This window comes from Hippoglossus stenolepis, chromosome 13 (genome assembly GCF_022539355.2).
Source record: "Hippoglossus stenolepis isolate QCI-W04-F060 chromosome 13, HSTE1.2, whole genome shotgun sequence".
Taxonomy (NCBI): Eukaryota; Metazoa; Chordata; class Actinopteri; order Pleuronectiformes; family Pleuronectidae; genus Hippoglossus; species Hippoglossus stenolepis.
The window spans coordinates 20,303,966-20,328,236 of NC_061495.1; the positions used below are offsets into that span (position 1 = coordinate 20,303,966).

Genomic DNA, 24,271 nt, shown 5'->3' on the forward strand with positions numbered 1-24,271 from the left:
TCTGTCCATGTGTGAATTGCTGCCTGCACACAGCTGCCTATATAACAGTCCACACTTTATTAAACTGTAATTTATTTACACCCGACTATCTCTAGCATACTTGTCTGGGTTATTCAAGCTTTCCACAAAAAAAAAAAATCAATCTTGTGGCACTTGAAATGATTGCTTCAGGAAACTAGAATGGCACAAATCTCCACCAAGGCCAAACAGTCCTCTTAAATATATTCAAGAAACCTCAGATTGTACACACTCATATCAGTCCCTTAAACATACCTGGATTGTTTCATTGAAATCTGTAAAAACTAAAACAAAAAAAAAACTAAACCCTTCAATGGCGTATTGTTAAAGAAAGTGAAAAAAATCCTCAACAGCAGTAACACATTTTTTTGGCTGTTGTGTTGATACAAAATAAATCAATTAGCTTTTTCCTAATGCGTAATTGATTGTTCAATTTGCCACACAAGACATGAGATCTGGGAAATTTCAAGGAAAACAAGTTCGGACGTTGGAAAATGGACGCAGGAGATCGTCCAGACTCGTTCACGACAAAAGAAAAATGTCCGGAGCATTCAGGTGGTGTCCGAGTGGATCATGAAGGAGGCACGACACTATTTATAAATCATGTTTTTGTTTCCAGCAAATTGACATCAGTGTCAGTTTCGAAAACACTAAAAGCTCTCGAAACTAGTCTTCTTTCCTAGTTGACATCTTCTATGTTTATGACTCCTCTGTTTCGTCCTGAGATATGTTTTACGTCGACAACACGCCTGCTGTATTCTCACTCGGACATTTTCTGAACATTTTCCAAGGGGAATGCAGGAAAAGGAAAATGTCCGAGACTCGGAAATTTGCGTTTTCACAAACAGGCCCCGCTGGATAATTTCACCAAAATGTCCGGACTTGAGTGCACGTCTGAGAGCAGCTGCACAGTCATCGCCTGGTGAGCAAAAGCTGGGTCATGTTCCTGATAGAAAGAGTTGAGTCAGTGTGCCTCAGTCTTTGAGTCTGAATGTAAATGTGCTGTTGTTTCTGGTCAGCAGCTTTCTGCTCCGCAAGGACTTTTAAACCCAAGAGGCTTTCATGTACTCAAACTGTTTTGTTTTTTTCGCTGTACAGCTGAGCATTCATAAACATCACAATGATACACCCCCCGATGCATCCCTGAGGGCACGTTTGCACATTACAGATGTATCTGTATGAAGGTAGGAGCATACTGGTCCATTCAGGCTTTCGTACAAGACCACTAACTAACAACGGTGCTTCTGTTTTAACAGGAATGTCAGAGGTCCTCTCCCGGCCAGCAGCCATTGTTCTGCCGTGTTATTTCTGACAAGTTAAGCTGAGAACGCCACAAGCAAGGCACAAGGGCAAGGAGGAGGGGAGCGAAATGTATTTTCACGGCTTCGGCCGCGTCCCGAGGACACGGCGACTTGATGGTTCGCTGGAAAAGAGGAGGTGTTTGTTACTTTTAGAAGCGACGGTTTCCTCATTTTCTGTCACAATACACATATTTGATGGTGAGTGGATTAGTCTCGCGGCTTAAACGAGAGCAGGGACATTATGCTTCATTGTTAAAAGCTCTCATTAGTGAGCCTGAGCAAATCTGTTCACAGCTTCAGGTCCTAAAGTCTGGAATCTGTTGTACTGTGCTCCCATGTTAAATACTTTCCATAGCATAATTTCAAAATCCTAAATCACGCTTCACGGCACATATTTACAAGCCCTCAGAGGCCGGGGATTGGTCGTGTAGGAGTGGAAATTTGGCACAGGAAATTATGCTTAATGCATCGGTAAAAGTACAGTTAATCACACAACTCTCCAACTCTACTTCTCATTGGAATACCGCTCATGTAGTTGTTGGATATTAACCTCGAAATGTACTTTACATCTCAAACAACCTTTCTCGCTTCTTTTTTGTCAGGTAAAGTATTTGTCCAAAATGAAAAAAATACACATGAGTCGATCCAGGTCCGGAGTTTGAGAGCGTGAAAGCGATCCGTTTTTGGATATCAACACCATCTCCAAAAAGACTCAATGGGGAGTTTAGCTTGCGATGTTCCACACTCCACACGTTTACCAAGAATGAGTGTGGGAGGTGAAGGGATACAAACCTGTCAAATCTCCTTATTACTCCTCTGGAGGAGTTTTAAGTTGTTCAGAGTTCAGACTACAGTGTGGATATCCAAACCCAAGTGAAAGCAGTGTAGTTTGCAGTTTTAAAGTGATCAATACAATGTTTACAATGCAGAAAAGATGAACATTTAGGTTTTACATTTTATTATTTAAATTAAAGTTCTATATATTTGGTTGTATTTGTGTTTTCTTTTTATGTGTAGTTATTTATGGTTAAACTGTAAAATATCAAGCCTCAATTACATTTCTTAGGAATCATTTGGATAGATATATACACACATATAATTAGTTTTGTTTAATAATAAGAATTGTGTGTGATGTATACAACAATTGCACCACTGTTGATTGACTCTTCATTTCTCTTTATATCATTACAGATACAATCACTCGGCTCTACTACCAGAGCTTTACATTAAACATCTACTTTAAACCTCTCATCCCAAAAGTTTAAAAGCAGGGAAGCAGGAGGATGACAGTTCTAACTAATCCACGATCTGCAGTGAGCCGTTGCATTAAGCTCAGCTTACAAAGCAGCCGATGTTCAAGCTCCATCCATATAAGGCCAGGTATAGAGAGAGACTGAGGCCTTATCACACCCTGTGTTACTTCGCCGCTCCGCCTCACAGTCATAACACATGTGGGAAGCATCACTGGAGCGGGATCTGAGGACCGAGGCTGTTCCTTGACAACCAGCCACAGAATAATGATAACCTCAGAGCTGAGAGACGGCCCTCACCGCCCGATTTGGACCATCTGTAATTTCAGAGTTAATTTTAGCACAATCTAACCAGACGTTTCTAAATATAAAAAGAACAAACAGATGTACACACACACACACACAGACACACACACACACTTCCCTCTCTCAGGAACAAATACACTCCAACATTTTGTTTCTCTTGTAGAACATTGGGAAGATACGGTTTGAGTCACAATCGTCAGCGCTGAGTAATATAGAATATAGATTCGCTATATTTGCATATGAATGATACTTATGTGTGAGGGAATGTAGCATACATAAACGGATGTGTAATTAAAAAACAAATCTATTTTTAGATTGCAGCACTACATCTGATCATCGATTTCTCCAGAACAGTTCCTGCTTTTCCAAAGTGAGGATTTGCCACTGTTCTCAGGGTAATTGAGCACCTTTGAGGTTTTGGAGGAAATAACTTAATTGAATTTGTATTTTTTGGCTCTGGAATATTGCGATCAACATTTTTCAGCATCATCTTGCTGTTTATAGACCACACGAAAACACATATACGCAATGAAAACAATTGCCTGTTCTCATATGGGACATTGGTGCCCCCAAATTGCTCTGCTCCCCATGCAGGAGGGGTAATTGGCAATGGGCATTCTGCCCCATATCTAGCCTCTGTCATGCACTCTCTGTCCAGAGCTGGCTGCTTTTATGTCTCGCTCACAATGGCGCCTCTATAAAACTATGAAGGGGTCTGTGGGAGCTGGAGTGAGGTTCGATGCCAAGTAGACTAAATCGGTTTGCTCTGTACACGCAGAAAAGTGATGTTGATGTTTGCCTGTGAGACCTGTGGAGGAATTAAACCACATCAAATTGTACAGTACGGATCTGTAAATATAGGCTGCATGATCAATTCTGTAATGAACGCACTTGAGACCATTTGTCACACCATCATGTCATCGTGAGTCATCTGTAAATATGAAGCTCTTGTGTTAGTAAGAGACAAACACCACATTTCCCACTCTCTATCCATCAAGGACCTGACGACAGGACAATAGATTTGCATTCATTACTGATGATAATGGAATTACTTTCACAAATTAGCATAATGGCACATAATGGGCTCAATGGACTCTTCGTGCCACCTTGACAAAGGAAGCCTGTGAGCCGCACTATGTAACTGTGCATGCAAGCACATTTTGTGCACAGCAAACATGGTACAATCAGATCCAGGCTCTACACCGATACACCGAGAAATCCCTACAATCTGTGAAATGAGGAGGTATTAGAATACTTTAAATACTTTGTGAATGAGTCTTAATGCTACATGAATCTCTATCGATACAGCGATTCAATATTTAAAATCATAGGGTTGTGCAGAAGAGTCCTTCAGGTTGAGAAGCCACAGACACGCACTGTATTTTCAAAAGACGTTTCATGGTGGACACAGGCAGGAGAAAAGCTGATGGACAGAAGAGACGAGGATCGACAGGCTCGAAAAGTTAATACGGACCATGAAAACCATAATCATCCACTTCATGTGACACGACTTCAAGTGGACCACGGTCATGGTGCTGCATGAAGAATTAGCGGCACTAAATAGAGTTCAAGACCCACCAGTCCCTTTAAATTCAAACTGCACCAAATTACACACACACACTCATAGATATTACTTCTCCAAATGCACCTGATTTATTTCATCAAGATCCATAAATTAGTGAAAAATCATCTCAGGGTGGGAAAAAAAAAGAAAATAAAAACAAAGAAACACCCTGTCTTGTAATGTTTAAGAAAGTTATAAGAAATTCCTTGGAAAATATTTCAAACACAGCAGCTCCCATCAGCTCTACATGCTTTTCTTTTACATTTGACATGTCTGGAGCATTCAGTTTTAAAAACATCGCTGTTGCTACCTTTACGCCGCCTGTCCACACGAACTCCGGAGTTTTCAAGCAACTCAAAAGTGTGGAGAAGCTGCTTGCCCGGTTTCAGTGTGAAAACTCCAGGGAAGCCAGTTCAAGAAAAGAAAATGTCTTAATACTTTTCACCTTTAACTAAGGAACCAACTGAATAGAAAATCATCTTCCTGTTTACCCCAGCACGCACTATGCCCAATGCATGCGATATGCATTTCGAGGTGTGTTAATATGGACGGAGATTATTACCAATACGAGCTAAATCACTTGTGTGGATGAGAAGCGTGAATATTGGACTTGAATTCATCCGGCTTTTATTTACAACTGTACTTTATGACATTATATTCCATTATAAAAGACCAAACTAACCACAAATGTCAGTCTTGGCCAAGTACTCCCCTCTCCATGCAGGCATTCAGCAAAGAGAAGCTCCATCAGCAAAAACAGGAGCAATAAAGATGTAGAGATCTGCTGCATCAAATCACAGGCTCTGGTTACAGCAGGAAGCATATGGCCAGGTGGAAGGTGAACAGCCAGGAAACAGGGACCGTTTCCCTGGATACCATGGACTCCAATGGTGTGCACACACACACACACACACACACACACACACACACACACACACACACACACACACACACACACACACACACACACACACACACACACACACACACACACACACACACGAGTTGTATTCATGAGGTTCAGTCTGAGATCTGATTCCTGTTCCAGTCTCAGCTCTGACCCTCACACAGATCTGCTGACTCAGTTCTTCCAGTTCGTCTGATTCATTGATTACGAGCTACGTCTGTGAGATGGGAGAGGAAAGCATCCCCTGTGCGGCCAAGGGGAAGATGAACTCGTCTTATCACTGTTTTTGGCACAAAACACAACATCGCGCTGAAAAAAGAATACATAACGTCCTCGTTTCCAGCTGGATTACATTAAAACACATTACTTAGTTGTTGCCATTTTTTAACCAGCGCTTTTTGTCTGTGCTAAATGTTACAGGTCGACAATTTCACTGTGTACTGGATTTTTGCTTTATGAGGTCACTCTGAACTTCCTTAGGCCGGCCAGTTTGTGGATTTAGTCTTTGTCCTGACGTGCAAAAATAAAACAGCAGATCCCACTGACACTGCAGGATTCTTCCTAAAGCTAAAAAATATTTAGCTATTCGGTTGCACAGCAGCAAGACAAGAACAGGAAGAATTAGTAAAATGTAAGAAAGTATATATTCAAACAATGTTTCAGGGAGACGTTTCTATTATAAAAAACACTTTAAGTCATGTGTGCCACAAACCATGGCTGAGACGTCGACACAAACCCTCTCATGTTTTCTGTCTGTACCAACTGTGAAAAAGAATTTGCCTTGTCAGAGTTGCTGTATCATCATACAGGACGATGTAATCTGGCTGCACACTCTGTAGAATTACATTGGGACTTTAAACACACTGCCTGTGTCGCAGGATGAAAAGCACAGGAAACGTAAGCACCAATCGTACATTTGACCGGCCTGGCCGTCCTGTTTCTGCATGTGCAAGGAGTTGCTTCGAAATCTGAACCATCACTTCAACTTTTCAAGGACACAGCGATCTTCTGACCCACTTTGATGAGTTTTATATCAGAAATTGAGAACTGTGGTCGTCTGAATGCACAATTTTAATTATTTTATGACGACTTGCTCCGTGTTCAACCTAAGAATCTGCCAGTAAAAAGAAAAGTTGAATGTCCAGAGTGTTACCAAATGCTTCATTGCTGAGCCATATAATAAACAGGGCAACTACGCTTTCAGTTGAAGCAACAGAATAACAAATACTGTTTTAGTCAAGTCCAGAATATTCTATTAATACAATATCATAGATCTCAGCTGTGTCTCAAAGGGCTATAAAATCTATATGGATGAATACATCCTCTGTACTTAAACCCTCGATTTGGATAAAGAAAAAAATCCCCCCAAAAAAGTATCAGAGAGAATGAATGAATGACGTATGTTCAGAAATCACCATCCATTCATCCTCTGTACAGTTTATGTCTTGAGGGTTGAAGCGGGGCTACAGCCAATCCCATCCCTGGACAGGTCGCTAGTCCATCGCAAGGCAGATACACAGAGTATAGAGTCAGTTTAGTGGAAAATACTGAAGCAGCAAAATTACAATATGTAAACCCGACAGGTAATATCATAAGCTGCAATTGATATGCAAAATGCAATTAATTAGGAGGCATACACTTGCAGAGGAAGCACAGTAACACATGAATCTAACATCTGTCCCAGTCCACATTTAGGGATCCCTTCACAACTCATACACACCATCATCAGGCCATGATCTCCTGGTGATTGGGACAAAAAGAAATATGAGAAGAATCAGCAGCTGCACCAGAGTGCGTGTGTGTTTTAAGATACATAGATTGTGTTACTTGCCAAAGATAGAACAAATGGAATAAGAAGGGAGAGACAATTATTTTAAAAAGAGCTGCAATTGATTCTTAGGGCGAGGTCACAAATCCGCAAAAGCAAAGTAAATATCGCGGGTCATGTTTACTAAAGTTGAACTCCACACGGAGCCACGCAACTGGATTTGCTTTTCCACAGGAAGCGAATGTTTTATTCACCTTCTCGCTCGCGAATGTGTGGGTGTGACCCCGGTGCGTTGTGAAGCAAACTAACTAAGAAAACATGACCAACGGATACAGTGGAGAGGGTCTGTAAGTTTTCCTGAACTACAAACAAATACCACAATTACTTTACAAGACAAATAAATAAGGACCTCTATCCATAGTTGATCATTCGGTTTGCTTCTTTGTATTCCAGACTGTCATTCATGTGAAATTCACCTTCACTCTGCACTTCCAAGGGCGGCATCATCACCACCACCATCATCATCATCCAGAGAGAAGAATCTGCGCGCTGCTTCTGTGCTGCAGATCATGTATGAGCCGCAGATTCCAACGCATTCAGGAGGACGCGGCTCTCGTTTTAAATCAACGACTCATTCACGAAGAAATAAATACATTTTAAAAAAAGAATCATGAGAGAAACATCAGGAAAACGGCTGCTTGCTTATCTCGTATCTAACTCGGAGCCGTCAGCAGCAGGCGAGGCAGCGGCCGCAGAGCCCTGATCACGGGACAATGACCAGTAGTTACCTGACAGTCGCTCACGACAGCAAATACACCGAGTCAATACCGAGTCAATACCGAGACTGTGCCAACACACTCAGCTTAAAAGGTGCCATAAAGAAATCAATACCATATTCTCTTTCACGTGTTAAAGAGATGAAGATGTCCTGATATAGGCACAATGTCAGATTTAAGTGCATCGTGTCATATCAGTCAGTCTGTAAAAAGATTGTTTTATTAACAAAGCTGTCTAATATTCCACAGGGCTGCAGTGATGTAATACAAGTGCAAGAGGCTGCACTGAACCAACAGCAATATTATTAATAATTAATATGCAAGTGTACATTTACACCGTTATTAAGACAGCGAGATTGAGATTTCGTTTTTATGTGAATGCAGCATTTTGGATCACGTTTTGTTTATTGACAGATGATTAATGAAGAACGTGGTTCTGCAAAAGAAAAAAGGTTTGGTGTGCAGTGTTAGTTTCCATGGAAAAAGCCAGAGTTAAGCCCAGTGTAAGTTGGATAACCTCATTATTCTGCTTTGTGAGGCAGCCCCAGGTCAACCTCATGCTTACAGATGAACGGCATGATACACAGTCAGCTGAGTGAGGACAAAACTGGATTATTTCAACCGAAATACAAAAAAAGCATTTTTCCTCTCACTCCTCGTGGTGTGTTTCCAGGTGAATACGTCTCCGTCAATGACTTTTTGTGCCCACTGCCATTTGGCTGTTTGCCGGATTTCGATTTTATTGAAACTTGGTGGAAGGACGGGACATGGAAGAACTAATAGACTTTAGGATCGGATACGTTTGAAAAGTGGCACCACAATGCTATGGAGGTGTGAGGATTTTGAGACGTAAACACCAGAAAATGTCCACACCAGAGGGTCCGGACATTCTCCAGATTTAGTCTTTCACATATAAAGAATGCAGCCAGAGATTCTGCAGTCAGACACGTTCACAACAACACAGACCTCCAGAGCGTTCAGACGAGCGCTGGCAAAGCACGCAGGAGGCAGGATGTAAGGTATAAAACCTGCTGCGGAGATCAACAACAAATCGTCACCACCATCACCCCTCATCACCAGAACTCTTGTTTTCTTTCCAAAGCTGCTTTCAGACATGCACTGAACTCTGGAGTTCCTCCGTATTTTCTCCAGAGGAGGTGAATGTGTGAACGCAAATGTCCGAGTGAGACTTCATCCACCTGGCCTCCTGGTATAAACTCCGTAGAACTCCAGGAGAAGTGAAAACAGCAGGGGATTCCCCGCTGGGTTGACTTTACCCGCAGGTCATGTCTGAAAATGGCTCAAGTTGAGATATTCGTCAGTGTCTTTCACACGTGTGACACCTTTACTTAATCCTGCGATATTTGTATTTGCATCCAACATCCTCGTTTCAGGAGAATACAGGAGAATATCCAGATTTAAGTAAATGTCTGAAATCAGCTTAGATGTGTTTTTTTGGAAAAGATTCACTTTATTTCCTGAGGCGTGTGTTATCTTTAAGTCCCTTTCCCTAGAAAAGTGTTTTTATAAGTATAATTTGCCTTTGGAAGTGAATCATTCTCCAGCCTGAATCATTTGCAGACACCTCTTTAAAAGATAATGGGTTTCCTCTGCTGAGGACAGAGCACATCAAAGAACTGGTGGAGCTTTGTTAACCTCGCACAATGAACCAACTTCAGCGTCAACGAGCCCATGTCGAGAATCCTGAAGGGGAAATTAAAAGGTCGCCGCACATGACCAGACATAAGAGAGGCTAATTTTAAGGCAGCGAATGCATGAGGCTCGTGGAACTAGAAATAAGCAGCGGAGCGACAGAGCTCAGAACCACACAACCGTGCAGACAACACTTGAGACTTAAAAATGCTTGAGCTGGGCACTGACGGACATGAAAAATGGGCCTTCTGCCTTGAGCTCAAGCCCTCAGCCATTACTGAGTGGAAAAACAAACCTGCCGGGGCTGTTAGGAATGTGTAGAGAAAAACAAATAATTTGAGAAGGGCCATTAAAACAGACAATGAGCCGTGCAATATACAGACAGTCAGTGGCTCTTAAACAAAGAAATGTGGCCAGAAATTAGGTTTGCTGACATTTACTGTACAGAAGAGGTTGCCGAGCGACGTCGTTGTGATATGTGCACGCTCTCGGGATGTAGAAAACAAACCAAAATGACAGGGCGGTCATCATTTCGCTGTTGATTTTATGTTATGACCTGGATGCTTTGCAAAAGTAATGGGTGGAAAATGTCATATATATCCAAAGAAGACGACGACCGCCCACTGAGCGCAGAGGGGAGAAACAGATATTAGCATTTACGAGGTTTTGAGACATCAGGATAATGTCCGGACCCAGTTTTTCCAGAAAATTTCAGGAACATGTCTGAAAGCAGCTTTGTTGATCTGGGCAGGGGCCTGGTGTTTAACATGATAATGTGAGAAACACCTGTTTTAAGGTAAAACCGCTCTTAATATTCATCAGTCTGAATAGTGACAACACTTGTTTTCATGTAAATGTATTTATGTAAATGTATTAATGTAACAGTTTCACTCAGTACTATGCTCCATTGATAGAGGCTTGGTTCAATGTGGGGCAATTAAAGGGCTATACAAGAGAAGAGGAGTGTGCATGTTGCCACATGTGTCACTTTCATATGTTAATTATTGACACTACTCTGTAAAAACTATGGATTTCAATAAAACATCACTGTTTCATGAGCTCCAGTTCTCACATAAATACTTTACTCGTTGTTTATTTACACAGCTTTGAATTTCTACGTAAGTTTAATGTTTTGGTTTTAGAGTGCTCTCTCTCTCTTTCTAAATCAAGTAACCTAATGGTAAATTGTTTACCTTCTGCGTAAACGGTTTACTGCCCAATTCTGTATCCGAGTAGTTTAACCACAGGGCGACATTATAACTCTGAGCGTCATCACGCAGAGATGTTAAACGTCCAAATTGGCGCAGAGTTAACCAAGCTGAGACATGAAAATAACATTCCCACGTCTGACGGCAAACCAAAACAATACCCAGGGGGGGGGGAATGTGAAGTGAAGTGGAGGAGATTTTCATATCATCTGAACTTCGAGTGACGAGAAACCATGATCTAGATGCTGTTTCTGGACAAAGATGCACAAGATCAACAGAACATAGACCGATGAGCTTAAATACGTCTGTATGATGTCGCTGTGTCATTTCAAATAAAAATAAAAGGGGGAAACCAGTTCATTTCAGACAGCGCCCAGTACCCGGTTTCTCTAATTTTTCCACCTCTACAAAATGGAACACAAAACATGTTGTCCTGCAGTATTCCTACTTCTGCCACAGCCCATCCTCATTGTCAAACCACACTGCTCACCTCCGAGCTGTGAGTGAAGGGTTGTGCCTTCAGACGTGTGATAAGGAGTGTGATCCATACCTGGGTCATTACACCAGCTCCTCTGCTTTTCAGCCTCATTGGAACAGATGAGGTTTAAGGCAGTGTGCAAAATACTCAGTGGCAATCGGAGGGTCCCCCCTACCTCGTGCTCCAGTGTTATGCTGAAGCACCCCCCGGTACATCTGTGTGTGTGTGTGTGTGTGTGTGTGTGTGTGTGTGTGTGTGTGTGTGTGTGTGTGTGTGTGTGTGTGTGTGTGTGTGTGTGTGTGTGTGTGTGCCCATCTCTGTCGCTCTTCACACAGGAACTGACCATCACATGTATTTGGTTATCAAGTTAATAATCTATTATTTAAATACATTTCAGACAGTCTCTCCTCATGCATCATGTGGCACAAAGCAAATAGGTTATTCACACAAAATACAACTAGACATGATGTCTCATCTATCCACGTTGGAAGTCGAGCCCTCGCAGCCCTCGCTGTGCAACATAAAGTCACCTCTCAAAGGAATTGAACTGTAAGGGTCAACAACCTCCTCCAACCCCGCCCACCTGAATAACAACCAGGAACTGGATTTCATGTCAGGTGCTGAAAGGACATTGCATAGTGTAGTGTATATACACTACACTATGCAATGTCCTGTATATGGCACACAAGCAAAAACCCATTAAGAGCCAACATCACTCTCGATGGTAAAGATGACAATTCTGGTGGCCTGAGCGGCTCCCAGTGCAGGCTGAAGAGAAAATTACACCTTTTCTTACTTCAGCAGATGTAATACTTTTAGAACCCGGCTATCACAGCTTCGAGATACAGCAGCTACACCTTATTGTCAGGGCAATATGATGGGAAATATTAAAAACAAAAAGCTAACAAGGCGCAAAAAGCCACATGAATAATGAAGAGATTACAAACTGGCAATTGAGATCTGCCTTTGCTCAGAATAATTCAGATTAATATCATTATACTTCCATAACACCAGCAATTACACTAATCACCACAAAACTGATGTGTTCACCAGGAAGCAGGAGCCGATACCACTTTGATAAAATACAAGCTTTTGCTGGACGAATAAGATGTGGATCATAATAATTTTTTCAGTCCCCCTGCAAATAATAATCACAACGAGGCTGAATTCCTTCAGAGCACACAATCTAATTAAAGTTAATGAATGTCAGATGAGCCGGAACGAAGCAACGAAGCCCAGCAGCCAAGTGTAGCCCCGCTCGCCACAGTGCAAACACGGCGGCGCGAGAGTGGAAACCAGCCGTCAGTTTTACATTCACTGTCAAATAATCCGCTTGTAATAACAGGAACATGCAGAGGACATCAAACAGAGAGGATGTTTGAACTCTATTAAATATGCAACAAGGTGATGGACACACAGAGGATCTAAGGTCAAATTCCACTTGAGAGCATTTCCGAAGCTATTTACCACATCTGTCTTTAGTTGCAGGTTAACTGGATGTGAACGGTAAGATTTAAAATAAAATCAGCCGATAGAAGCCTTTCACAGACAAATCAGTATTTATGTTTGACGACATACGGTGACATGAAAACTTCTATTCCACAGAGATTAACAATGTCAAAAAGATGTGCATTTATCTTTATTTTCTTATTTCATTTATGGTTAAACTGTCAAATATCAAGCCTCAATTACATTTTTTTTGTCATCATATCTGATTTTTGTCGACTGCACCTCAGCAAAGAAACAAATTAACAATATGTTTTATACTAACAACAATAAAATTGAAGCATTTTCCTTTGATTTGTCAAACTCTGCTAAAACCGCACACAAGTTTCTAGTTCAATCTAAAATGTAAATAATGTTTTCAAGACAAGATATGTGTATTGTTTTTTTCCAAACCACAAGATTTAAATAGAAATGGATCTTGTCGATTCCAGGAACAATTATAATGAGCAAACACTGTCACAATCTACACACAAGTGGTGTTTGAGGAGAACACATAGTGTGAACAGAGCACAGAGGGGGCAGTGATAGGAGCATTCTACAGAAGTCATGACTCTCAGCAGTACGGAGCAGTTTTTTTGGACTCGCAGGGGAATGCGTCAGCAGCGGTTTCTGAACAGTGCTCAGGCCTGCCCTGCGTCCATGTTTGGATCAAACCGTATCTCCAAGACAGCAGCATCCTCAGCCTCTGGGTGCTCGCAAATACAATCAAAGAAATCAGAAAGCAGCTGAAACTATTTGGAAACTGCCGCGGGGGACGGCGATACAGCAATGAACTTTGTTGTGCGAAATCTGATGTTTGGATTCTGATTTAGATACGTTTTCCTGGGGGGCACTTCTGTCTCATTGCTCTCAAGCACATGCACTTTTGTCCTGGAGGGGAGCGAGGAGGTTAAAAGTCTTTGCACAGGAGTCGAGTCTCACGGGGGGGGGAATTAAAAACACGTCTCGAAGCAGGTCGGGACCAGGACGGCTGCAAGAAGACAGGTAAAGGAAGGGGAGATGATGTGGACATCTGTTTTGAATCTACACACATTATAAGTAACAGGCAATTCAATTAGACGGGCAGAAAACCCTGTTACCACTGGAATCCCGCCAGCAAGGACTGACCCGCTTAAATCCCCGGCTCCATGAATTTGTGGAGGATGCAGCAAACAGATCAATTTTGCACAATGCAAAGTAATAACGTTGTTGCTCATAACTTTCTGCTATGACCGAGGTAGGAAAGGAGATTTCAAGGCTGTTAGCAAGAGTCTATTTTTACTGTATATGTGAGGGGAAAAAAGTTGTTTATCACCTATTGTGGCACTAAAACTAGTGTGGCCAAGCCTGACAGATTCCGCAGTGGCTTCACCTGAGGAAGTGACAGTTGGAGCCAAAGACTAAAATCTGTAAATGGGAAAAGTGAAAGAAGTCTCATCATTACATAAAGCTCAAGGCCACTTCAAATGATGGTGCCAAGTGTTGACAGTGCAGAAGAAGGTTTGGGATAAAAAGACAATGCAGCAGGTTTGCCTACATTTTTATAGCCATCAATCCAGCTCCTTTAATGTCAACAAGTTCCCACACCATTTCCTCACTTTGATACTCGCACCAACCACTGCTTGTTTCCTGTATAAAAGCCCCTGCAGTTCAACACACTCCACCTCAATAGTTCCTGTGCCATCAGACAGTAGCATCCCAAGAAAAAAGGTTTTTTGGGGGGGGACAGGAAGAAGAAACTTTCCGCTTACAGTCCCCGGGTGCTAGAGCCAATCTTAGCTGACACTGGGCGAGCGCAGGAAAACGTGCAAACTCCACACAGAAAAGCCAAAGCAGGTTTTCAGGTTCAGATCCAGAAACTTCTTCGACATCTTTTGACCCCTTCAAGCACTAAATCCAGGTTTACTGAAGTACCTGGAAGAGGTAAAACAAAGAACCCACAGAAAAACAACATCCTGTTGTCCTTTCAACATCCGTCTCCATGTCCTCATTAAACCAGCCATGCTGCAAGGCTATTCCCAGTTCAGATTTCAGTTTCACCTGTAATGAACCACGGCCGTGACTATCAACAGCCACTCACACTTTAAGCTGTTGTCAAAATGGTGTCGTTCCACCAGAGTTTGAATAGCGAAGGGAAGGAAGCGGTGCAGGGGGAAGGTTACAAGGTTGAATGATGTTGCATTTGAAAAAACTTTGGGATAAAAATCTGATTTTCTGGGAGCACACACAGAAGAAATGGCATTATCTTGGGATCTCGCATAAACAGCAGTGGTCGAACTCAGCAAAGAGCCGGGTCTTATGTAAACAGGAGAGAACAGATATGCTAAAAACAACAGCATGGTGAGGAAAGAACAACAAATACAGCAGCTCGTTCCCACACACTCACATCAACACATCAAATGACAATGTGGCTTTCGCTAGAAAAAAGACACAAATAGATGCAGGGTCACATGCCATTCACACAAAAAAACTAAACTACTAGCCGGGTTTTTGCTTATATAACTAAATATTAGATTCCAAAAAGAAACAAAACGGTGAAAAAAGGGGGAAATCCGACGTCTTTTCCGGTGTTCAACAGATTCTTTGCACGTTTTCACTGCCGATGCACTTGCTCAGATGACTGAAGAAGATTTTGACACCGAACCATATTACGAGGCTGTTAATGCACTTTTTATAGGGTTTTTAAAAACAGTGCATAACTTCATTTGCTCTTTCTAAAGATGGAAACATGACTGATGATGAGGAAAGTTAGGTATTTACCTTTTAAGGTAATAACCCAACTCCATTTGATGAAACTGAATATGAACGTTTCCTTTAAGCTTTCCCTTAAGTGGAGCATCGACAGACATCTCTAGGTTTTTCAGGAGAATTTCAGTACAAATAACCCATTAGAGTTAATTCACATAATATTCAGGGAGGCATCTTAATAGAAGCACTTCATGTAGAGGAGCCACAGAGTGGGAAAAAATGTTTATGAGCAGCACGAGGGCCTGATAAAAAAAACAAACTGAAGTGAGCTGAGAACAGCCAGAACAATACGACAAGAGTTTGGAGCTTCAGCAAAACACGCACGCGGGGAGTTGAGGTGTAGAACTCGTATGTGTATGATGCCGTTAAGTGTAGCTTTAACTAATGGTGGAAAATTAAACCCATTAGTGCAAGAATCTTTATTGAAGATTCCAGCAGATGACGAGAAATGTTTTGAAAGTAATATTGATGTCGTAAAAAAATACAACCTGGGGCCTTTAGATTTTATGAGCGACGCGTAGGCTCAGCAGCACATGAACTAAATATCCCTTGAAACTATCAACTGTGAGATTATTACAAGTCCAGACGCAGTAAAACACACGACCTGAAATCCGTCTTTTCCACAGCTGAGGGCACCGACGCTTATTTCTTCTGTAAACAGTTTAAACACGAGGTATTTAACCAGCAGCTTTATTATTAAAATCTAAACGTGATACATATCTGCGGTAAGAAATGTGCCAATGTTGAGAGGTTGAGGGTTGGATTTATATTATTTGCATATCTGAGCTGTTGCTTAAAGATATAATAAATATACCCAGTCAACAATAAAAACATTCAAACCTCACTCTGCTGTTACATACAACAATAAACTAGAGTAAAGTGGTGGAACATGTCGACCCGGCAGGAATCCACTGGGGTTTCTTTGACATTTCAGCCTCTAACAATAATTATTGGTATCGTAAAGTAGGAGCTAAAATGCAGAGCAAGACTCAAGCATTCCCCGTAGATACATGTGCACTGAGACATTGCAGCAGAATTAAATGTAATAGAATTGACGTAAGACTTGTGGTGATTGAGTCATGTGTCCAAAATAAAGAAAATCACAGTGTGTAACTTTGGCTGAAATCCGATTTGTTGTTTTCTGACAATATTGCTTTTTATAGAAGAGGCTGTTTATGCACTGTTGGTTAAGGTAATCAAAGTGGAAACAGGAAACGTCGGAGTGTAAATTGCATGAATGCACTTGTGTTACACCTGTAGTTGTCTGCACCCTGTAAGAGTATGAAGCCAGCGGTGGTTTCCGTGGCAACATTGCATCTCTTGGCCAAGTGTTTGTGCACCAATCACTGGATCAATTTGCCAATTAAGTTATTTGGTGCTACACAGGCTGCAGCCATGGTGACGACAAACGACACTGGATGAGAAAAATAACACTTTTGTATTTGTGAGGCCATTTTTCAGGACCCGTCACACATGCAGGATTTGCCAAGATCTGTTCGGGATACTTTTTATAGCCAACTGCCCCCTGTGATCAGCCAAAGTGCACCTTACTCCTGCAACTAATGCCATTTGGTTAACACAACAACCTATAGGCAAATAAATGGGACATAAAGTCTTCACCAAGCTTTGAATCACATTGAAACACATCTGAAGGCAGAAGTGTTCACGCTTGTGTGGCCAAAATCTTCGAGGCTGGATGAAAAGTCTGCTGTCACAGCCTCCTAGTGGCTGCATTAACACAGCCTCTGTGAAATCTCTCAAACAAGTCTGCACCTTTTTTGGACTCTGTACTTTTTACATGAAGGGTTATGAGATTTTGCACAGGCCCTCCTCGAAGCCATCGCTTCTTTTGCACTTTTCTTGCACACACAAAAAGTCACTTAAGCAGCCGAGTGAAGAAAGTGCATGAGTTGACGGTGACCCCTTTTTCATTTTCTCTCCTGCCCCTGAGAAAGTCAGTGCATGCCACCGCTGTGAGCAGCTCTTTGACATAAGATAAGATAATCCTTTATTTGTCCCAAACTGGGGAAATTTGCAAATAAAGAAGGGAACACCTCACTTCCATTGGATGGCATCTCGCTCAACCCTCTGTACGTGCCAAACCGAAGTTTCATGAATGAAGAAAAGTTTGGCAGCAGGAAGCTTTAAAAGGGAAATGACCATGTTCTGCACTGTGTGTGTACTCGTTCTTGTTGTGTCTTTAGGATCCTTTCCAGCAAAAACACTGACCTTGTCAGGATCAGTCCACCTCATGGGGACCAGAGTCCTCATTCGTAGTCGGACTTTGCATTGACTTCCATTCGTTTTGGACAGCCCGACCAAAACCTTATCCCCTATCTTAATCATTACCAATTCGTGCAGAACCCTAACCTAACCCGACTGACCCCAAACCTTCACCATGACCTCAGAAGTGTTTTGCATCTTCAGGAGTTTTTCCCAGAACAAACACTGAGCTAGTCGGGACCAATAACGGAGAAGAAAGTCCAACCCAATGAAGGAAAACGTCATTTCTAGGTTAGATTATGGTTGGGTATGATTTCGTCATGGTTAAGGGGTTAGGAATAAGGTTTTGGTTAAGCTGTCCACAAAGAATGGAAGTCAGCGCAAAGTCCTAATATGGATAGCTGCACAAACCGTGCGTGTGTGCGCGTAATATCAGCTCCCTGTGCACTTTCTCCTAAACGCATTATAAACACAGCACCTTCGTCTACATACCTGTTTCCACAGAAAGCTGTCCACGCCGTTTAACATCCAGGAAACAGCCACGTGGATGGCGGACAGAATAACTCCAGTGATGACCGCGGCGCGCATCCTGACAGGCAGCAGGGTGTAGATGACATGGATGAAGAACACGGTCCACCAGATGCCCTCCGACGCGCTCCTGGGCTGCACGAGCAGCACCCCGATCACCTGGATCACCAGCACCAGCAGGATGACCACATAGCACACAATCCACATGTGGTCCTGATGGAAGCCGTTCCTGTTGCACACCACCATGAGCACGAGTGTGAGGAAGATGGCAACGGAAAACACCACCACGAACGTGACGCTCGGCCCCGTCGCCCCACCGGAGCAGTGGAAGCCCAGCATGACGGTGAAGACCAGCACCAGCACCGCCATGAGCATGGTCAGGCTGCTCTGGTTGAGGCGGAAAAAGTAGCGCTGGTAGAGCCGCTCCAACTTCTCCGACTGGAATTTCTTGGATTTGAAAATGTGCATGACGCTGGTGCAGCACGCCACCAGAGAAAAGTTAACATCGGGCATGACCTCCTCGTCGTTGCTCCTCTGCTTGGCTCTGCGCTCCTCCAGACCCAGCTCCACGGACTTGGGTCTCACCTCGTCGTCGGGGCGTTTCGGGGACGCGCGGCCTCGGTTCTCCTCGCCATGGTCCTGCCAAGCCGACCTGGACCTGAAGCTGACCCTGCTGACGGTGGTGGAGGCTCGCCCGGGCTGCCGGTGGTCCGGATCATCCTCCTCTCGCCACCGACTGTTAGTCCGGGTGAGCTTCTTGCGCGGGGATCTGGCAGAGTATGGGCACCCATTGGCCACGGACTCAGACTCTCCCCAAGCTGCTCTGTGCTCGGTCCCTCCCCTCAGCCTCGGCGCACCGACACCGGGTGGGCTGACACTGTTCGATCTGGACATGTTGGATGGCTGGAGGCGACAGTAGGATGTGTCCTAAACTAATGAAAACTGCAGGGAAAGTTTAGCTCCACCGACAAACAGTGTCAGGAAACTATTTAGTCCCAGCGAGGAGGCGCAACAAACGCGCACTGATGGAGAAATGTCCCATAGTTGGTCACAATCTGTGCGCTTTCTATCTTTCTGATAAACTGGAAACTGTCACAGCTTGCAATGTTTACTCTTAAAATCTTCTCCAAAGTCGACATGCAATTATCCAAAACAATTAAGAAAGGGGTGATTTAAAAAAAAAACACCTCCGGGGATGAAAACAATTGAACATGCGCAAAAGTCACAAGGGAGCCAGTTGCGCACATAGGGGAGGAAACATGTGGTCCAGGTGGATTTGGCTCCACATCATTGGGCCCAATTAAGTACCATCCATGGAGAGGTTGCACGGCAGCGCGCAACGCACACGATGAAACCATTACACCCGAGCAGATAGTCCCTGGAGATCATAGCGCAGCGCCGTCAATTACACCGTGGATCCGTTATATCTGCGCACATGTTTCCTGGGTTCTTGTGAGCGGTGTGTGCGTAGGAGAGACGCTGGAGGAGGATTTAAAAAGGCGAATCCCATGTCGGCGGTTCCTCCGAGACGCACCGTGACATCGCAGCCCGCACAGCGGTGGGGGAGCCTCACGTTTGGCCGCCGAGCATCATCACGATCCTCCGCACACTTGCGCGGATGGGAGCGGAGGAGACCAACTCACCGGCCGCTGCTCCTTCTCCTCCGGTGGCAGCCGCAAACGACACCCCCCTGGTCCATGGTGCAGCGTGCGTTTGCAACACGGTCAGTTCGCCGTCAGCCTCGGCGCCGGATCACTGTCCAACAGCTGTCCATCACTGTTCAATTCCCCCCAGGGAGCGACTTGGGATTTGGTTCAGCAGCCAGGGCTCCGCGCGCGGCCAACCCGCGGCATGCAGCGTCTACCCGGCGGTGCCAACGCGCGCACTCTCCCCGGCTCGGACAGTCCGCTCGGTGTCTGGTTCGGAGAAGCGGGGCATCATCACATATTTACCGCTGATTGCTGCTTTGATGGCCATTCAACCAAGTGTGCTTCCTGCGGCCCGCCTCTCCGCCGCGCTGCCACTGGAGGAGGGGAGAGAGTGAGTCACGCTTCGGCGCCTTGTCATTGGACGACAGGCCCGTCAATCAACGTCTGAAGGCTGCGCGGCCCCCGGGCGCTTTCGACGAATGGGCGGGGTCTGCCCTCACAGCTGGATGCCCCTCCACCCACCCCCTCCACACACCCACACACACTCTTGGGGTCCTGGGACTTGAGGTCCAATAACATAATGAGGCCTACTCTCACAGGATGGCTTTTACTTCATTGTTTCTTTAGTTAGCCTGTATTATTTTGCCAATGCGGTTACAGTTGCAGTGGGTAGAATGTATCCTCCCCTTCCAAACATGATAGAGAACCTGTGGTAACCTTCAGTTTTCATATAAACTCAAAAGGTGTTTAGTTTGTCCAGTCTGGGCTACTACAAGAAACATGGCGGCCTCCATAGAGAGGACCCCCGATGTAAATATAAAGTATTTCAATATAAAGTGCCCATTCTAGGGTAAATAAAATAACAATTTGTATAATTTAGATGAAACGCACTCGTGAAAACATCACTAGGATTATTTTGTATCAAATTTCTGTCAATAGATCCCTTTCACCTAAATATTACACACTGGACCTTTTTTAAATGAGGTTGTATAATTTAGGCAAATTTAGATTTTGTATCATTTGTCGTCTTTAGTTTTAGATGTTTATGATTTGTCGACTTAGGCTTTACATTTTGTATGATATTAAAAAAATGGTAATGATTCGTTAAATATGAACATTTGAAATTGCCTTTCTCATATGTATATCAAATATATTTTGGTTTTAAATTCTTCGGCTGTGGCAACTTGAAACGGGAAATTTACACGTATTTAAAATTGTATACGTTAAATGATAAATCTAAAAATAAAACAAAATTTAAAGCTATCATCATGTTCAGCTCTTTTTATCTTTTCTAGCTAAAGTACAATAGGGTGAGTGTACCTGTGGACTATGACTTAATTAAGAACCAGTTTAAGATGGGCTTAGAAAAAATGTGTCCCTTGTACCATCATTTCCAGTGGCAGTCCACGGCCATTTACATCCAGGAAAAGAGCATTTGTGCCATTCAAGTTCACATTGTGTGCTAACAAATACAAATTGGAGGCATGTGACCGGGAGCCTCATGTGTTTGCTGGGACCAGCTCACCTCCAGTTGAATTCCCTCTGCTGCTTTTGGAATTCATCAAGGGTGAAACCGTGTTAACGGATAGAACAGGAGCCTCCATTCAAAACCGTCTTCATCAAATAAAAAGGGAACTCCGATATGAATCAGATACAAATTTATCTTGTTCCCTCTTCTTGTTCCGTGACTTCTTTGCTTGCTGTCTTTTCAGTCTCACACAAACACAATGTATTGCTGAATAATACAAAGGAATATTAAACTCAAACAGATTAATGTGGGTGTGAGAAAGTGTTGATTCCTCCCCTGACATTGTCTGTTCCCTATCACCAATTAACTACAACTTCAAAGTGGACACATGTTATTTACCAGGTACACTTCACTCATGGAACAAAATACATTCTTTTACAATAGTAAACTACTTTAAACATTTTAACTTGCCTATAATGAACGAGCACCAAGCATATCTGTGATATGAAGCTCAGCTCAGAAGCTCAGAAAAATCCAGAACATCATTTTAAGTAAAACAAGTACATAAGCGAAAAGTACAAATATTGATAATTCAGCCCCAAGTGCGACCTTGTGCCGAGCAGAGGGTTGACGGTTGAAATTGTGCTTTATGTAAAACAGTGTGTCCCTCTCCCACAACAGCTGTTCCCCAAATCTTCAGTTCAAAATATTAAGGAGGGTAAGTAGGCTGCCGGCCTACTAAGATAATATTTATTACATGTTATTTTGATGTAAAAACATGACCCTCAGTGATTCAGTGGTTCTTTATTCAACATTTAAACTGGGGCAGCTTCAGAAACGTTTATCTAATAATGAAAGGGATAGTTCACGGAAAAATTTAATTTCACTCATTATCTACTCACCACTATGCCCCCATACTGCTCCTGAGGTGTCTGTACAGTTTCAACTGTTTTTTTATACAAATTCAAACCAGCAGTTCAGTTTTATTTCATCAAAAAGTTTACATTCTCCTCCAATGTGCAACATTTTATATTATAAAGTATCCCTTAGAAATAAATTACTGATATTTAAATCTAGTTTTTGTTTGAGTTCATACAGTACATGTGTGATCGCATGTGATGCTCTTTACATCACTTGTTTACATTGATATGATCGGACCGATGATGACAGACTGACTTGTTGTTTCATGTGACAATCGTTGGCTCTTCTGTTGCTCCTGAACGCACCTGAATGTTTAGGAGCTTGAAATAAAAGGCCAGTGATATGATCCGTCTCCTGAGACGTGCACTTCCTGACCTGCCACCAAAATCCATTTTCATTAGAGTGAATGCATGACAGTGTGGATAATGAGTTTAAAAGCTTTGTCTGAGCTGGTTTGCATCTGGTGAAGCCTTCCAGTGCCATTAAACTGCACGTCCTGTCGTCCTGCATGAGTCACTGGTACATTTAAAACAAACATGGAGACCAGCCACTTGCTCTTCCTGAATTATTAGGTGCAGTAAAACTCCCAGTTGAATAATAGTGTCTATGCTTCCCATGTTATAGGTTTATTGTAAATATAGACTCATTGTTCATTCCTGTACAAAGTATACTGGCCCCACGCAAACCATTTGTATCAAAACTTTATTCAGCAGAACCAGTTCTGGAGTAACATATGCCATGCTTGAGTATTTTCTTTTTTTAAGCCATGTTGAAACACAGGTCATCATTCCAGGCGTCCACATTTCTACTTTCATGCAGTTTTACAACGAGCTGCACTTCCGCTCTCTGCAACACATTTCAAACAAGTATCCAATATCATGCTCCACAATTTTGTGAGGATGGGGAGAAAAAAGACAAACACTTTGCTGTTTGCTGCAGAACAAAGGAGCGGGAGACAGTTTCCTGATCATGATGTCAAGCAGGACTTCAGCAACATAACATTTTGGAGGTGGACTAATAAGAGGCTGATGAGTGTTAGCTTCTGAAAAAAATTGTCTTAAGAAACAATGAATGGTCCGTTCCCCCTGGTTACAGAAAATACCTCTTGTGGAAAAGTACTCAGATATATTTGAGATCATAATTTCTAAGTTTTCTGCTTTCAAGAATATTGATTTAAATCTAGAAAGGCACGCAAACATTAAAAAGTGTATGATATCAGTCGCTCTGGATACGACAGAGATCTCACTGTAGACTCTTTATTTTAACCATGATCTTCTGAATATAAAATGTTATAAATACCGGATTTGACAATTGAGAGCAGTGGCTCCTAAGCTGTGTAGTGGGATAAACTACTAGTGGTGTAACATATCTGCATTGGATTCATAGATTAATTTTTCTGGCCATATAAAGAGAAGTCTGGCAACAGTTTAACTTTTTAAATGTTATTTTTTAATGCTGTTAATTAAATTAAACTCAAATAAAATGTTCTGTGATGGAGGTGGAAATCTCAGGATTCATATAAAACTATCTGGTTGTATATTTTCTGCCAGGGGTTTGTGAGAAGATGTTCTTTGTATTGTTTTGATGAACAGACCATTTAAAGAGTAACACAAGCAGAAGACGTTTCTGCTGACCTCAAGTGGTTAAAGTTCCTGCTTTTAGAAAAGTATTCAGAAGGATGAAGGTGCTGCAGACTCATAGTTTCAACTACAAGAGGTCAACGAAAGAATGATTTACTGATTTGTGTTACACTTTTTGACAACTGCAGCTGAGCAAAAGAAGATAACCATTCAGGAGGACAACAGAAAAAATCTGGAATGTCCCTGGCAAAGTAAATGTCTCACTTTACCAGGAAGCCTAATAAAACAATGGAACTATTCTTATTCACAGTTCTCTCTTTGTGTTGTACGTTATTAAATCCACCAACGACTACAAGCTCAGTAAATACATCAGAACCGAGCGTGTTTGTGCCTCAAGGGAAAAGCACTTCAGCTCAAAATAATGACAATCACTTTTATGC

The 24,271-nt window shown here is 42.7% G+C and overlaps 1 protein-coding gene across 2 annotated transcripts in view; it reads right to left on the reverse strand.

The window, feature by feature from the left end:
- Positions 1-20,217, reverse strand: part of adcy5 (adenylate cyclase 5) — a 71,441-nt gene extending 51,224 nt beyond the window's left edge. For both annotated transcript variants that reach the window (XM_035174457.2, XM_035174456.2), the window contains exon 1: positions 18,178-20,217. In XM_035174457.2, coding sequence (XP_035030348.1) covers positions 18,178-19,107 — 930 coding nt within the window. In that variant the 5' untranslated portion in view covers positions 19,108-20,217. The remainder of the gene's footprint in view (positions 1-18,177) is intronic.
- Between the last annotated feature and the right edge of the window lie 4,054 nt (positions 20,218-24,271).